We start from the raw sequence: 17,799 nt of genomic DNA, 5'->3' as shown, positions 1-17,799 counted from the left end.
CCGTATGGTGTTTATATTACATCGTTATTAATTTCTTTCGTCGCGTCGGTCCTCAGACCCGTTTGCATCTAGCTAAACAAGCAGACTGGCAAATTGTATCCAAACTATATCGAAACTGGAAAGACATGAGAAATGGCAGGCGGGCGGGCCGTTGTCGTTCGCTGGAAATGAGCTCCAGTCATGGGTAAGGTAGTCATCCATATAAATGAAACATTAAACTCTCGATTCCGACGCGTCATCCGTTATGTTTGTACTATCGTGTAGCACGCTGGAAGATCATCCTTCGCCGACGATGGCATTCAGCGCACGATATGTTTCAATGGTTGTCGACGTCGTTCAGCATCAGAAGGAGAAGCAAGTCCGAGTTTGTGACACGGTGAATGAATCATGAACACGGTGAATCCTAATCAGCAAAGCAACCGGTCGACTACCAGCAGGTAGCCCTTTCGTCCACGAGTACAGCTCCGAGGGGGTTATAAATTGTGCATCACAATTCCATCTATCTGCGTCCAGGCTGCTTCTGTCCACCATCATGAGTAGTTCGTCGAAGATTACTTACTCAATAAGCGCGAACAAAAGCGTCGTGGAGGATAAACTGCCACTAGGCTGATTCAGAACCACTCTAATTTTATCAGGGAACGCAGATGAAGAATAAATCAGTAAAATTTAGGATCTTGGGATCAAACATCATAATCATACGAAATAAACCCACATTGTCAGGCAATCAGTTGACAAGGCACAACACGAAATGAATAAAAAAAACAGCTTGGAAATTTCCTCAATACCGGTAAAGTAATTATAAAATAGGTACCTTTTTTTTCTCGCCTTTGTACCAATAGTTGCGAATCCCATATTAATTTCGCGAATTGCGCAAGTCATATTGTAGATTCTGATGTTTTACGAACAACAAGAGTCATAAATTGAAAGTGAAGAAATTTGAACTAGGTGGTAAAATTAACATTAAATGAAACCAACGATTTTCCATTTTTTCAAAATAGATTAGAGTTTTGCACTTTGAACATGATTTTTTTTAATTATATAGGTATACCTACATGATTTAAAAATAAAATGTTCAAAATCTACATTCAATTGGGAAAAAAGACTTTCAATAATTCAATCAAGCAAGCCTCTATTGCACCAGTGGTCATGGTTCAGCGAAACCGCACCAAACGCTTTTTTGACTAACTTGTGATATTAAACTTAGAAATTCCTCAATTTCGAAATGCAATCTGCGAAAAAAGGCACTTAAAGCTCTTTAAAAATGGAAAACATTTAAAGTTTCATTCGCGAATCAAAAAACCAAACCATTTTTACCTTTCCTCATTTTTCCGCCCATTCTTTTATGTTCCACATCCAAATTCCAAATTCCATACGAAGTGCATCCTCTTGCTTTCCAAGCGGTTGCAGCCATCATTCTCCACCATAACAGCAAACATGTGTTCGTAATTTATAACGATTTTTCACTTAACTTTGCATCTGCAGTGTGCACCCATCCTTCCAGCTTGATTATTCCAGAGCGATTAAGACGAACCGAGCACAACGACCTCGTTAGACTCGAAACACTTTTACTTTATAGCCATGTTTCGCTTCTCGTTTTTTTTTCTTTCTTCAAATTATGACTCCCATTTCTTCCCGGTTGCTTTCCGTCCAATTCACCGCCCGCTCAGAACCGTCAGGAATGCTCCTCATTTTCCGCTTTTCGGGCACCAATTATGCTGTGCTTGGATGGGTAGGATTTGAAATTTGATGCCCGGCTCCATTATAGTCAGTTAGTGAAATTTTAAGAAGGACGCCAAGCGTTTGTTTATGAATGGAGACTTTGATAGTGTTTAGCATCATCAGATAATGACTTCCCAATTCCGAGACGTAAGACGTAAAGCGGTAATGGCTGTCTTTCACCCTAGAGTCGTTTATGGGACGTGTCGGAAAAATTAATCAGAACGAGCAGAGATGGGCGTCTGCCGGCTGATGTGTGTTTGTGTATCAAACGTTGCCGACATTATCGCTCATAGGGATCTCAATCGGAGCGCTGTACGTGACCGCAAGTCCATAGTAAACATTGGTGCTAATTTTCCTTCGAGTAGAATGGAGTGTAGTTCACAAAGAACGATGATAAATCACGCTTCGTCCTGCGGGGACCGAAATAAATCAATCGACTTCTGGAGTACTGCAGCATGTCTAGATCTGGGCCACAACTCAACGATGGCAGGTTATTAGCTCAATCACATCATAGGGATGAGTGATGTTTGCTCAGTAATAAGGCCAATAGAGCAAGTAATCAGAGTACGTCAACAAGTGCTAGAACTCGACGGTTTGTTGGCTTCCACACGAGTGGATAATTTTTCGCAAAAGTTAATTAGTCATTCACATTAAATCAAGCAGAAAATTAGTGAACAGGTTTCTAAGTTAGAAGCAAACCGGAATAGAATTGAAATTAAAACACATTGGAAACACATGGGCCGCTAAACAGCATGCAGCGTCACTTGATGTTTAATTTAAACATTTATATTCACCACTGACATCAGCGAACCAATTTAACGGTACCATCGTGATGCTATGAACGATTAATTTAAAAATTCTCATTCAATCTCCAACAAACTTTTCAGTTTCTAGTGCGATGTCTGTTCGTTGAGGCCAAATTGGGCAATCACGCTGACAAAGTTTCAGCTAATAACCATAACCAAACTTTCATGCCGACTCGTTTTAATAGGTCCATAATAGCGCCTTACTTCCCAAGTTAATCACACGTGTTACTCACCGTCCCACTCGCAGCCGATGATTTCCGCCCGGAGGCAAACCGTCCGATCGTACTGACTGTACGGATAGATGCGAATTTTCGACGCATAGATAATTGGCTGCAGGAGGTTCTCCACCTCGCTGTAGGTGTTTGTGTTCCCGGACAGGATCTGCAAATGAACGAAACGCAAAGGTTAGTAAGCGATGAATCAACTGGAAGACACTGCCGGAGGAATTCGCAGAAATGATGAAAAGCAAAACAACTCGTTAGCAGGCGAAAAGATTTAGTTCCTTCCGTTTTTCCAAGGAACAGAACTCGTACGCACACGCGTTGTGCAAAACCAACGACGGCAGTGTAGACTCTGTTGGAATGGGACTGATGCCGAGTTCAGCAGACGAGAACGGGAAGGCAAGAAACACTCATTCCATTTGTGCGCGTGGTTGGAGTTGCTCGAGGTGCGGATCTAAATTACGTTTTCATGAAGCTCACCGTCGGCATCCAACCAAATGGTAGGCAGATTTATGAGGGGTGTATTTATAAACCATTTGCGGAATTTCCAACGAATAGCAGATTTATGTTGGTACATTTTGTTTCAATTCTCTTTTTGAATTTATAAATCCATTAGTGACTGAGTAGTGCTTTGCAAATTAATATTGCAAAAGTTTTAACATTCTACCTTGAAGATCTGTATGGAATTTCTGTGATTGAAGGTTCAAAGCTTATTATTGTTTGATTAATAATATTTTTGTAATGATCATTCTATGGATGATTATTCCAAAACGCAATGTTCGCTGTCAAAACATTTTCAAAAGTTGCCTCGCCTCGAGAAAAACACAATAAATATAAAACAAACTTCTAATCACGCACGCCACGCCGTTGGATGCACAGGAAAAAGGCGTTTTGCGAACTTCCGAAAATATGATTTATTCAGTTGTTGATATTTCCTTTCCTATATTTTGCGGGGTTGTTGTTTGGCTGTGCCGTCTTGGAAAAGGAAGATTAGCCAGTGGCAGCTGTCTTACGCACCAGTAGAAGCGCCGTTCCGCAAATGAGCGGCCATTCGTTGTCGATGGAACTGCGATTTTCTGGTGTTTCTTCGGGGGATCCAGGATATAGACTTTATCCGTTGGGAAATTTACTACGGATGAAGGAAAATGGGAAGATATTTCTGCCTACAATGAGTTTTGCTTTTGTTTCACACAGGAAGCCCCAACTCCGGTGAACTTGTGTTATTCTGCGAGGAAGTTTGTTATGGCTCACCATTCTATATTTTCACAATGCGGGGAGGGAATCATCAGCCTTCTGATTAAAGAGCCAGGATGGGGAAAATTGCTTGCAAGCATATAAAAATGAAGAAAGATATTACCCACCGGATTGGTTTTATTAACAGAATAAATCACTGCGCGTTCAGACTGTTATTGTAGTTTAATAATAAACTTGTGTTGTTGGTTGGTGGCATTGTTAATGTCGATAAGCTGCAAAAATGATGAGTTTTCGACATGCCTTGAGGCTAGTAGACTTAAGCATTTAGTAAACTGTTTGTCCAATTGACAAATATTTGCCAAATTTCATCAAATATATTTGCTTTGTGTAAACTGACTTTTTAAATGTTCGTTTATCAAATATTTGCACACTATGCAAAACAAATATTTGAAGAAATGACAAGTCGTGTACTGTCAAAACTTCACATATATAATGTGGTTTGCAGCTTTTTACCGATGTTGAGCTGCAAATACTTCCAAATAAGTTTAAACTTGGACGAATCTGCCAAAACAAATCTGGAAAATAACATTCTATTATTTGTTTTAAGTGCGTTCTGGGATAGTAGATGGTTCAGTGCGAACATACACCCAACCGGCGGATGTTAGATTTTCTAACAATTCTGTATAAGAACTAGGCATATGCGAAATTGTTAGATTCTTATACAAAAAATGTAAGCTCTCAAACAAATATTGTTAGAAAAGCTAACAAAATTGTTAGATTCGTATACAATACATGTATAAGAATCTAAAAATTTCGCATATGCCCAGTTCTTATACAGGTTTTGGTAGATTCTTATACAGAATTGTTAGAAAATCTAACATCCGCCGGTTGGGTGTATAAATCTTGAAATAATTATATATGGATTTCACCTATAAACATGTGCGACAGTGCGGATGCGTTGAGGAACTCGCATCCACTGATTTTCCGTAGATGGCTCCTTGGAAATCGGACCTGGGGACCCTTAACGTTCGGAGAAAAAAACATAAACCAAGAGAATTCCAGCAAACATGGAACAATTATGAGCCTACCGGCAGTATAAATAAAATTAGAAAGAACTGCTCATGAGAAAAACTCATACCGTGGGGCATCGAAATCCGTACACTTAAGCACCTTAGTATATGAAAAAGTCATTAGAAAATAGGAATCGAATGTAAATAAAACGTTTGTCATTGACACAGGCGCATGAAGGCTCCTACTTTTGAAGTGTCTCACATTTACTCATTAAAAACTACGAAAAACATCATGCAATAATGAATTTAATCAACTACTCCTGACTCGAAATCCGTCACCCGTGGACGGATTTCGAATCAAAGGATCAAAATCCGTACAGCTATTTCTTAACTAAATATTTAAATTGAAACAGTCTGATTGACTAAACTACCACTGTAAATAGTTCGATACGCACCTTGAGAAGCGATCCCTTCGATTTGTATTCCGCTTATCTTATGTAATGATTTGCAATTAGCAATTAAAACACAGTTACTTTTGGTGCAATTATGCTCTACCCGAAAACAAAATGGCGGCACAAACTCCGCGTTTGGTGGGTGGAGATTTGTTTTTGATTTTTGTTGTTTTAATTTCAAAGCCTTCTTTCCAATTCTATACCCTAAAAGCTTACTGTCAAGTATCTGAACAGGATAAGATTATTTATTCCTACCATAATTACCTTTAACCCCCTTAAATTTATTGATATCTCATAAGGTGGACGGATTTCGGTGCTGTACGGATTTCGGTCCCGCACGGTAATCCTTCTTGATACGGTTGCGAGCTTTATAAATGTGCATAAACAAAACAGTAATTTTCCCCGTACCTAATCTAGAGCAATCAATTTTAACAGAGGATTCAATTTTCCAATGATAGGTTGATTATTTTTATTCTCTGACCTATGGATTAATCACCTTTATATGAAGTTCCTTAAGGGAATTATAATATATGTCTCGGTACACCTCTGGAACAACTCTGGAGATCATTATATATATTGCAGTTACATAAACTTGCTCCAGTAGCGACTAATATCAACGTCAGTGTGACTGTGCTGCGTTGTTGGAATTCGTCCTCATCTTCCAATAGAAAATAGCTACAGGCAAAAGTGGCCACATTCGAATTTCCCTGGGAAATTCAATCGAATTTTCTTGAGAAATTAATTCGAATTTCCTTAGGTAAGTCATCCGAATTTCCTTGGAAAATTCATTCGAATTTTCTTGGGAAGATATGAATTCGAATTTCCTTGGGAAATTCATTCGAATTTTCTTGGAAAATTCAATCGAATTTCCTTGGGAAGATATGCATTCGAATTTCCTTAGGAAATTCATTCGAATTTCCATGGGAAATTCATTTGAGATTCCATGGGAAATTCATCCGAATTTCCATGGGAAATTCATCCGAATTTCCATGGGAAATTCATCCGATTTTCCATGGGAAATTCATCCGAATTTCCATGGGAAATTCATCCGAATTTCCATGGGAAATTCATCCGAATTTCCATGGGAAATTCATCCGATTTTCCATGGGAAATTCATCCGAATTTCCATGTAGAATTCATCCAAATTTCTATGGGAAATTCATCCGAAATTCCATTGGAAATTCATCCGAATTCCATGGAAATTCAGCCGAATTTCCATGGGAAATTCATCCGAATTTCCATGGAAATTCATCCAATTTCCATGGGAAATTCATTCGACTTTCCATGAGAAATTCATCCAATTCCATGGAAATTCATCCGAATTTCCATGGGAAATTCATCCGAATTTCCATGGGAAATTCATCCGAATGTCCATGGGAAATTCATCCGAATTTCCATGGGAAATTCATCCGAAGTTCCATGAGAAATCATCCGAATTTCTTTGGGAAATTCATTCGAATTTCTTTGGGAAATTCATTCGAATTTCTTTCGGAAATTCATTCGAATTTCTTTAGGAAATTCATTCGAATTTCCTTGGAAAATTCATTCAAATTTTCTTGGGAAATTCATTCGAATTTCCTTGGGAAATTCATTCGAATTTCTTTGGGAAATTCATTCGAATTTCCTTGGGAAATTCATTCGAATTTCCTTGGGAAATTCATTCGAATTTCCTCGGGAAATTTATTCATATTTTGTCTGGAAATTAATTCAAATTTCCTCGGGAAATTCATTCGGATTTCTTTGGGAGATTCATTCGATTGTCCTCGGAAAATTCATTCGAATTTCCTTGGGAAATTCATTCGAATTTCCTTGGGAAATTCATTCGAATTTCCTTGGGAAATTCATTCTAATTTCCTTGGGAAATTCATTCAATATTTCAAGGGAAATTCATTCGAATTTCCTTGGGAAATTCATTCAATTTCCTTGGGAAATTCATTCGAATTTCCTTGGGAAATTCATTTCAATTTCCTTGGGAAATTCATTCAATTTCCTTGGAAATTCATTCGAATTTCCTTGGGAAATTCATTCGAATTTCCTTGGGAAATTCATTCGAATTTCCTTGGGAAATTCATTTCAATTTCCTTGGGAAATTCATTCGAATTTCCTTGGGAAATTCATTCAATTTCCTTGGGAAATTCATTCAATTTCCTTGGGAAATTCATTCAATTTCCTTGGGAAATTCATTCCAATTTCCTTGAAATTCATTCGAATTTCCTTGGAAATTCATTCCAATTTCCTTGGAAATTCATTCGAATTTCCTTGGGAAATTCATTCGAATTTTCTTGAGAAGATATGAATTCGAATTTCCTTCGGTAATTCATCCGAATTTCCTTGGAAAATTCATTCGAATTTTCTTGGTAAGATATGCATTCAAATTTCCTAGGGAAATTCATTCGAATCTCCATGGGAAATTCATTCGAGCTTCCATGGGAAATTCATTCGAGCTTCCATGGGAAATTCATTCGAATTTTCATGAGAAATTCATCCAAATTTCTTTGGGAAATCGAATTTCCATTCATCTGAATTTCCATGGGAAATTCATCCGAATTTCCTTGGAAAATTCATCCGAATTTCCATGGGAAATTCATCCAAATTTCTATGGGAAATTCATCCGAATTTCTATGGGAAATTCATCCGAATTTCCATGGGAAATTCATCCGTGGGACATTCATCCGAATTTCCGTGGGAAATTAATCCGAATGTCCGTGGGAAATTCATCGGAATTTCCGTGGGAAATTCATCCGAATTTCCGTGGAAATTCATCCAATTCCATGGAAATTCATCCGAATTTCCATGGGAAATTCATCCGAATTCCATGGGAAATTCATCCGAATTTCCATGGGAAATTCATCCGAATTCCATGGGAAATTCATCCAATTTCATGGGAAATTCATCCAATTTCCATGGGAAATTCATCCGAATTCCATGGGAAATTCATCCAATTTCCATGGGAAATTCATCCGAATTTCCATACGGGGAAATTCATCCAATTTCTATGGAAATTCATCCAATTTCCATGGGAAATTCATCCAATTTCCATGGGAAATTCATCCAATTTCCATGGGAAATTCATCCAATTTCCATGGGAAATTCATCCGAATTTCATCCGAATTTCCATGGGAAATTCATCCGAATTCCATGGGAAATTCATCCGAATTCCATGGGAAATTCATGAATTCCATGGAAATTCATCCGAATTCCAGGGGAATTTCATCCGAATTCCATGGGGAATTCATCCGCATTTCCATGGGAAATTCATCCAATTCCATGGGAAATTCATCCAATTCCATGGGAAATTCATCCGAAATTCCATGGGATATTCATCCGAATTTCCATGGAAAATCATCCGCATTCCCATGGGAAATTCATCCATATTTCCATTGGAAATTCATCCGAATTTCCATGGGAAATTCTTCCGAATTTCCATGGGAAATTCTTCCGAATTTCCATGGGAAATTCTTCCGAATTTCCATGGGAAATTCATCCGAATTTTCATGAGAAATTCATCCGAATTTCCATGGGAAATTCATCCGAATTTCCATGGGAAAATCATCCGAATTTCCATGGGAAAATCATCCGAATTTCCATGGGAAATTCATCTGAATTTTCAAAAATTCATTCGAATTTCCATGGGAAATTCATCCGAATTTCTTTGGGAAATTCATTCGAATTTCTTTGGGAAATTCATTCGAATTTCTTTGGGAAATTCATTCGAATTTCTTTCGGAAATTCATTCGAATTTCTTTAGGAAATTCATTCGCATTTTCTTGGCAAATTCATTCGCATTTTCTTGGCAAATTCATTCGAATTTCCTTGGGAAATTCATTCAAATTTTCTTGGGAAATTCATTCGAATTTCCTTGGGAAATTCATTCGAATTTCTTTGGGAAATTCATTCGAATTTCCTTGGAAATTCATTCAATTTCCTTGGGAAATTCATTCGAATTTCCTTGGGAAATTCATTCAATTTCCTTGGGAAATTCATTCGAATTTCCTTGGGAAATTCATTCAATTTCCTTGGAAATTCATTCGAATTTCCTTGGGAAATTCATTCAATTTCCTTGGGAAATTCATTCGAATTTCCTTGGGAAATTCATTCGAATTTCCTTGGAAATTCATTCAATTTCCTTGGGAAATTCATTCAATTTCCTTGGGAAATTCATTCAATTTCCTTGGGAAATTCATTCGAATTTCCTTGGGAAATTCATTCAATTTCCTTGGGAAATTCATTCAATTTCCTTGGGAAATTCATTCCAATTTCCTTGGGAAATTCATTCGAATTCCTTGGGAAATTCATTCAATTTCCTTGGGAAATTCATTCGAATTTCCTTGGGAAATTCATTCGAATTTCCTTGGAAATTCATTCGAATTCCTTGGGAAATTCATTCGAATTTCCTTGGGAAATTCATTCCAATTTCCTTGGGAAATTCATTCGAATTTCCTTGGGAAATTCATTCGAATTTCCTTGGGAAATTCATTCAATTCCTTGGGAAATTCATTCGAATTTCCTTGGGAAATTCATTCGAATTTCCTTGGGAAATTCATTCAATTTCCTTGGGAAATTCATTCGAATTTCCTTGGGAAATTCATTCGAATTTCCTTGAAATTCATTCGAATTTCCTTGGGAAATTCATTCGAATTTCCTTGGGAAATTCATTCAATTTCCTTGGGAAATTCATTCGAATTTCCTTGGGAAATTCATTCAATTTCCTTGGGAAATTCATTCGAATTTCCTTGGGAAATTCATTCGAATTTCCTTGGGAAATTCATTCGAATTTCCTTGGGAAATTCATTCAATTTCCTTGGGAAATTCATTCAATTTCCTTGGGAAATTCATTCGAATTTCCTTGGGAAATTCATTCGAATTTCCTTGAAATTCATTCGAATTTCCTTGGAAATTCATTCCAATTTCCTTGGGAAATTCATTCAATTTCCTTGGGAAACCCATTTGAATTTCCTTGGGAAATTCATTCGAAGTTCCTTGGGAAATTCATTCAATTTCCTTGGAAAATTCATTCGAATTTCCTTGGGAAATTCATTCGAATTTCCTTGGGAAATTCATTCGAATTTCCTTGGGAAATTCATTCGAATTTCCTTGGGAAATTCAAATTCAAATGAATTTCCCAAGGAAATTCGAATGAATTTCCCAAGGAAATTCGAATGAATTTCCCAAGGAAATTCGAATGAATTTCCCAAGGAAATTCGAATGAATTTCCCAAGGAAATTCGAATGAATTTCCCAAGGAAATTCGAATGAATTTCCCAAGGAAATTCGAATAAATTTCCCAAGGAAATTCGAATGAATTTTTTTTCCATGGGAAATTCATCCGAATTTCCATGGGAAATTCATCCGAATTTCCATGGGAAATTCATCCGAATTTCCATGGGAAATTCATCTAATTTCCACGGCAAATTCATCCCAATTTCCACGGAAAGTTCATCCGAATTTCCATCGGAAATTCATCCGAATTTCCATCATAAATCATCCGAATTTCCATGGGAAATTCATCCGAATTTCCATGGGAAATTCATCCGAATTTCCATGGGAAATTCATCCGAATTTCCATGGGAAATTCATCCGAATTTCCATGGGAAATTCATCCGAATTTCCATGGGAAATTCATCCGAATTTCCATGGGAAATTCATCCGAATTTCCTTGGGAAATTCATCCGAATTTCCATGGGAAATTCATCCGAATTTCCATGGGAAATTCATCCGAATTTCCATGGGAAATTCATCCGAATTTCTTTGGGAAATTCATCCGAATTTCCTTGGGAAATTCATCCGAATTTCCTTGGGAAATTCATCCGAATTTCCATGGGAAAATCATCCGAATTCCTTGGGAAATTGAATCGAATTTCCTTGGGAAATTCATTCGAATTTCCTTGGGAAATTCATTCGAATTTCCTTGGGAAATTCATTCGAATTTCCTTGAGTAATTCATTCGAATTTCCTTGAGTAATTCATTCGAATTTCCTTGGGAAATTCATTCGAATTTCCTTGGGAAATTCATTCGAATTTCCTTGGGAAATTCATTCGAATTCCCTTGGGAAATTCATTCGAATTCCCTTGGGAAATTCATTCGAATTCCCTTGGGAAATTCATTCGAATTCCCTTGGGAAATTCATTCGAATTCCCTTGGGAAATTCATTCGAATTCCCTTGGGAAATTCATTCGAATTCCCTTGGGAAATTCATTCGAATTTCCTTGGGAAATTCATTCGAATTTCCTTGGGAAATTCATTCGAATTTCCTTGGGAAATTCATTCGAATTTCCTTGGGAAATTCATTCGAATTTCCTTGGGAAATTAATAAGAATTTCCTTGGGTAATCCATTCGAACTTCCTTGAGAAACTCATTCGAGTTTCCTTGGAAAATTCATTCGAATGTCCTTGGGAAATTCATTCGAATTTTCTTGGGAAATTCATTCGAATTTCCTTGGGAAATTCATTCGAATTTCCTTGGGAAATTCATTCGAATTTCCTTGGGAAATTCATTCGAATTTCCTTGGGAAATTCATTCGAATTTCCTTGGGAAATTCATTCGAATTTACTTGGGAAATTCATTCAAATTTACTTGGGAAATTCATTCGAATTTCCTTGGGAAATTTATTCGAATTTCCTTGAGAAATTCATTCGAATTTCCTTGCGAAATTCATTCGAATTTCCTTGGGAAAATCATTCAAATTTTTCATTTAGTTTATCTTTTTATCTTGTTATTTCATTTAGATTATCTCGACAAAATCATACCAGGAATTCCATTCGAATTCTTTCTGTAAATTAATTTGAATTCCCTGGGGAAAATCATTCCAAATTTTTGGAAAAATTCATTCCAATTCCCATAGGAAATTCATAACAAATTTCGCCTAATAATTATTTCAATTTTCTTGTGAAGTTCATAAAAACTTCGTAAGGACACTCCATATTTTTCATACATTCGATTTTTTATGGAAATTAATTCATCATCTCGACAAATTCATTACGAATTTTCACGGATTGATAATTCGCTTTTCCACAGAAGATTCATTTGCTTTTCCACAGAGAATCTAGAAGAACTGTTCCGTTTTCCATCTCAATGAACATATATTCATATCATCGCAAAACAAAGAAATACAGCACCAATCTCGTCGCTTCATTTTGCTAACAAGGGTGCTCACTGCTGAAAAAATCACAAAAATAAGAAACAAATCAAATTCCTTTAATTGGCACTTGTTTTGATTCCTCAGCCACTAATTGTGCGGTTGTAGCACTTATGTTCTTCTTTTTTTTTTGTTTTATGAAGTTGTAGTAAAATTGATTCTAGTGCTGCATTATCAAAATCGACTTCGTCCCTGCAAACTCTGTGTAACTCAACAAGCTTATTAGAGCAGACGCAACCAAAATGTTGAACACGAAGTGACCTGGAAGCCATGCCCAATCCCGTAAGTACCCGGCCAAAACCCCGGGCAGATTAATTATACCCCGAGAAACAGACGGCAAACTCAACGCTTTCTTCTATTTTCATTTCCGTGAATGAAAAGGACATCTCTTTCAACGTCCGCGTCATTATTTATCCTCCGCTTGATAATGAGTGCCGGGCACCTTTGTCAGGGCTGGGAAAACCCGGTGATGCATAAAACCAATGCTGCTGGCCGTCGCGGTGAAACCCAGTAATTAGATTCAGGTAATTTAAAATTCACTTGTTAATTTATGACAAATTTTCCGAGCCTTACGTTTTACATTTCTTGGTCTCGGGTGGCCTCAAAGAGGGTTTCCTTTTGTTCTATCCCTGAAGCGCTGTTTTCCATTAAGCAGGTTGTTTTCACTATATTCCACGGGTTTCAATTATTTTCTTTGCTTTTGGTCTTTCATTTTCTGAAAATGGCATCTTTCTGCTACGTCATCCGTTCCACCCCCGTCTCCCGGCATGGACGCTCTTTTGTTGGAACTGTAAGCCCCCGTAACCCAAACCAAACTTTTGCTGTCTTTTCATCCGGTCCCCATCATCAACCGTACGCCACGCCGGTCCGGTCTGTTTCCGAATAGAACTGGACTAACAGGTTTTTGTTTGTTTTGGAAAAAGTGTACCACCGTAACGTTGATGCTGATGACGTTGGGTAATTTTGGAAAACAATCCATGGGCTGCTGTCGGAGCACAAAGTTGGGCTCGGAGGCATCGACTCACTTATTTCGAACCAGAAAACAAACTTACCCTTCGAAGCGGTCGCCAAAATACCTTCCCGGAAAATTAACTCAAAATGTTTGCTTCTTTGTCCAATTCAGAGTACCGAAACGAACCGGCAAAAGTCGGTGAAATGCGAAAGAAAAATCAATAAGTGGCTTAACGTTGACATTAAACATTCTGAAGTATTGGTCCGGACTGGGTAATTAAATGGTATGGCAGCCTTGTGGAACGAAAGAAGGGAACACGTTTTTGTTTTTCGTATAACCAAGGAGTGGCATATGATCCGCATTCTTAGGTGTAAAATTGGAATGGGATGGCATCTTCTGGGATGAAAGAACACCATCGGAATTCTTACTTAGGGGTATATGACGTAAGGGGTAGGCACTTTTCGTCAAGTTTTCATTTCACTAACCAGGTGCCGGAAAGTAGATAACGATTACGTGGGTTCAAAAGACAACACAAGAAAAATCGGATGAACTACTTTGCTTTCGTTAGAAATTGTTCGTATGCTGAAATAGAATATCCTCTCTTGATGAAACGTTGGAAGAATCCCCTAAACTCGTTAACCATTTCCTCGATATTTTGATAGCTACTCATGAAAAAAAAGGAGTAGTCAGGAGAGTGAAAAGTGGAAAACGGATATCGATATGAGTGCAATGAACAAATATTCAGATTTTGCCATTTCTTTAGAAACTAACTAAAACACTAAATGTATAACAAATTCTATTTTTGCCATCGTAAATAAAAAATGTTGATCACAAAAGTTTTCTTATCGGCCTTTAATTTAGGAGACGAATTCGGTTAAAAGAATGTTGCGCCTCGTTCGTAATTATTATTTCGTTATTTCACATTTATACAAATGCTAGTTTTATGTCTTTTCGCCCATCTCAAGGTAATGGTTAAAGGAGTCAACTTTTGATTCATCATTGATTAAAAAATAATAATAATTATGGGGAATCAAAGTATTCAAACAAACTAATCTTCTTGGTTCCCAAACCAAAAACTTTCACTTCAAACTTACCTCATTATCGCGGGTGTTTTTCCATCGCTTCCACTTGGAGAAGCCCGGACGCCAGTATTCCAGCACGTACGCCTCGGTGTATTCTCTACCTTGTCCCTTGCCGAAGCGGCCCTGGGTCTTGATGGCCGTGACGACGTGCATCCTCTTCAGGTCGATCTGCAGGTACTCGTTCAGGTTGCGGGAAACCATATGCTTGGGACACCACGCGCCTCCATTGTTGTCCACTTTCAATCTGCGTGAAGGGATGAAGAGAAAAAAAAAACAATCTCAGAATTAATCTACTCCATCAAGCAGCTGATGCGCTGCAGCGATGATTTAAAGCTGTTTTTCTCCATCCGAGAAAATTGAAATGCTTTGTCATTCTGGCGTGGGGCGGGAGGGGAACCGGTTTTGTTACATCAGACGCACCATCCTTCCAGAGAGGATGTGGGAAGGAAGAAGACAAACTCAACTCCCGACACAAGTTTATAAATTCAGCGGAACTTTTACTTCGTTATTTTCGTCAGAAACAAAAGTTTCAATATTCAACTTCATTTTTGTCGACAATTCTGGTCTCTTTGCTTCTTTTTGCTGCGTCGAGTGGCAGTTTTTTCAGCATCAGACGGCTGACGAAAAAACGGTTTTGGTCTTCGTTGCACTATGGAATAAAAAATAGAGAACCAAGGTAGGAAAAGTTACTCTGACTCGGACACATTTCGAGTTATTTTCAGAGACGAACGCCATTTTTCTATATCCATTTTTAGTCACAAAATACAGAAACTATAGAAAAGAGCACGACAATGACACAAAAACAATTAGTTCAGATCTTTGCGATTCCTTGACGCATCCTCGAGTTCAAATAAGATAGTCCCACAGTGCGGCTCGTCATCGTTAAAAAATGTTCTTGAAAGGAAATCAGCGCACGCGAATCGTGCATTAAAAAGAAAAGCGTGAAACTGAATAACACTGAATTGTGGAGCGACGACATGTTCATCGTTTCGGTTGTACGTAGCTACCACATATTTGGGATGCGACTCCTGTAGAAGAAAGAGAAAAAATGGAATAAGGATGGGCGGAGAAAACTTTTCCACCTTCAAGCGTACAGCATTCTGTCGTTGACGTTCGTATGAATGGCAGAACGAGCTTGGGTCCTTAAGAAACTGACAAGATTACGAATGAAGCTGCACGGTTATGGGGAGACGGATGCTGTGGGCAAGGGCAGTACCAGAAGTTCATATTTTGGAGTTTGTTCTACAGTGCCATTGTCAGGCATTATCTGCTGACACACAAAGACGTCACTGATAAGAATGAATAATTTAAAAATGCAGCAGCTGGTTATCATTTCGTTCTTTTTTTAAAGGCTAAATTAAATATGGTTCAAACTTTTTAGTCCTACATACTTTTCGTGGAAGCCTCGGATTTCACAGTTAATGTAAAATTAAATTAATGCCAATAGCATTTCTATTGCGCTTACATGTGCACGTTCATGTGCATTTGCAAGTATGATTTTTCAAATCGTCGTACATACAGGGGTTAGACAAAAAGGTGGAGATAGGCAAAATTATGTCGAAATTGAAATCATCTTAACTTTGCGTAAAATAATCCGATTTTTATAAAATCAGGACCGTCAGAACCGGACGGTTTTCTAGTATGTTACCCCCCTAAACCTAAGATTGGTCCGTGGCCACCGTAGATGTTCCGGGTTTTCCGAAGGTATGTTCAAAATGCATTTTTTCCACTGCTTGTCATTTTATGTGACGTTTTCCTTCATCATGTTTTATGCTTTCTACAAGAACTAGAATCAATATGCTAGCCAATGGTGGCTGTAGATCGAGAATCCATCTACGAGAATCCAAACTACGCAGACATATGGCCATTTCCGTAAAAACGGTTCCGGGAACATGATGAAATGATAACAGATCGGAATAATGCAAATATGAGTATCTGACTTTATGGCTTTGCAAGACGATGATTACAGAAACATTTCCAGAATGATAGTGTCCACTGTCACCCTTATAACAGGTTCCAACGGCCTTCAAGGAGGGGCCGGTTTTGGCTCCGTCTGGAACTATGCATATGTGGGTGTCAAAATTCATGTTTTCCTAAGACGATGAATATGGGATCTTTATTAAAGATACCTTATAATGACTGTAAGACTCTCTGGCCAATTTGTACCAGGTTCCGGGTGTTCTACAAAAGTGACTTTTGTTCAGGGTGTATGGCCAATCCCGTACCGATTTTACAAAAATGGCCATATCTTTGCGTATACCAAACGAATTTCCGATCTGCAGCCAGCAGTGATCAGCTTATTAGTTCTAGTTTCCAGGGAGAGTATAAAACATGATGGCAGTTAGAGGCCTGAATAAGAGAAACGCGGATAGGTATGTGCCGCCAATCGAACCGTCAAAAAACAGCAGCCAATCGAGCACGAGACCTGTCAAGCAGCCAATATGTTGGCTCAAATACTGAAAACGGCTAAATTCGATTTTCTACCATTTTTTAATAAACAAATTTTAATGAATTTAACATTAGTTTGCAATAAAATATGAAAGTTGTGTATAGATCATGAAATAAAATTGCATTGTTTATTGGATTCTATTGTTATGTGATGTGGACACATAAAATAGCGGATTGTGAGATTTTATCTACATAAACCATTTCTTCCTTTTCATGTGTTGTTCTTTGATGAAGAAGATTGAATGCAGTGTTGGCAGAGTCATATTTTCTATCCGCGTTTCTCTTATTCAGGCCTCTAATGGCAGTAAACGTCAGATAAAACGACAAGCAGAAGAAAAAATGCATGTTTAACATATCCTCGGGAGACCCGGAACATCTCCGGTGGCCAAGGGCCAATGTGGGGTTTTGTATGGGGACAGTATACTAGAAGAGTTTCCGCGTTCGAAGGTCCCGGTTTCATCGGAATCGGATCATTCTACGCAAAGTTATGCTGATTTGAACTTCGACAAAATTTTGCCTATCTTAACCTTTTTGTCTAACCTCTGTATGTCCAAAAGAGAGGCTCTCTTTGCATAATTCGTCTTTGTTTGAAAATAGTATTTTTCGATAATTTGTTATCGAAATGGCTATGCATGTAAAGCGAATTAGAGTTTTGTTTTTTTTTTGTGGAGATAAACTCTAACATTCTATTGTTTCAAGCAATATAGAATATTTGCACAGATATTTGATCTGGAAAAGTTGATCCGTCGCATTTTAGTAGAAATAATAGTTCTGAATGA

The 17,799-nt window shown here is 37.9% G+C and overlaps 1 protein-coding gene across 3 annotated transcripts in view; it reads right to left on the bottom strand.

The window, feature by feature from the left end:
* LOC134211978 (discoidin domain-containing receptor tyrosine kinase B) overlaps positions 1-17,799 on the bottom strand; it is an 802,844-nt gene that overhangs the window by 237,691 nt on the left and 547,354 nt on the right. For all 3 annotated transcript variants that reach the window (XM_062689416.1, XM_062689415.1, XM_062689417.1), the window contains 2 exons: positions 14,585-14,816; positions 2,759-2,906 (listed from right to left, as the gene is read on the bottom strand). In XM_062689416.1, the coding sequence (XP_062545400.1) occupies positions 2,759-2,906; positions 14,585-14,816 (380 nt within the window). The remainder of the gene's footprint in view (positions 1-2,758; positions 2,907-14,584; positions 14,817-17,799) is intronic.

This window comes from Armigeres subalbatus, chromosome 2 (genome assembly GCF_024139115.2).
Source record: "Armigeres subalbatus isolate Guangzhou_Male chromosome 2, GZ_Asu_2, whole genome shotgun sequence".
Lineage (NCBI taxonomy): Eukaryota > Metazoa > Arthropoda > Insecta > Diptera > Culicidae > Armigeres > Armigeres subalbatus.
This window is presented reverse-complemented; position numbering and strand designations above follow the sequence as displayed.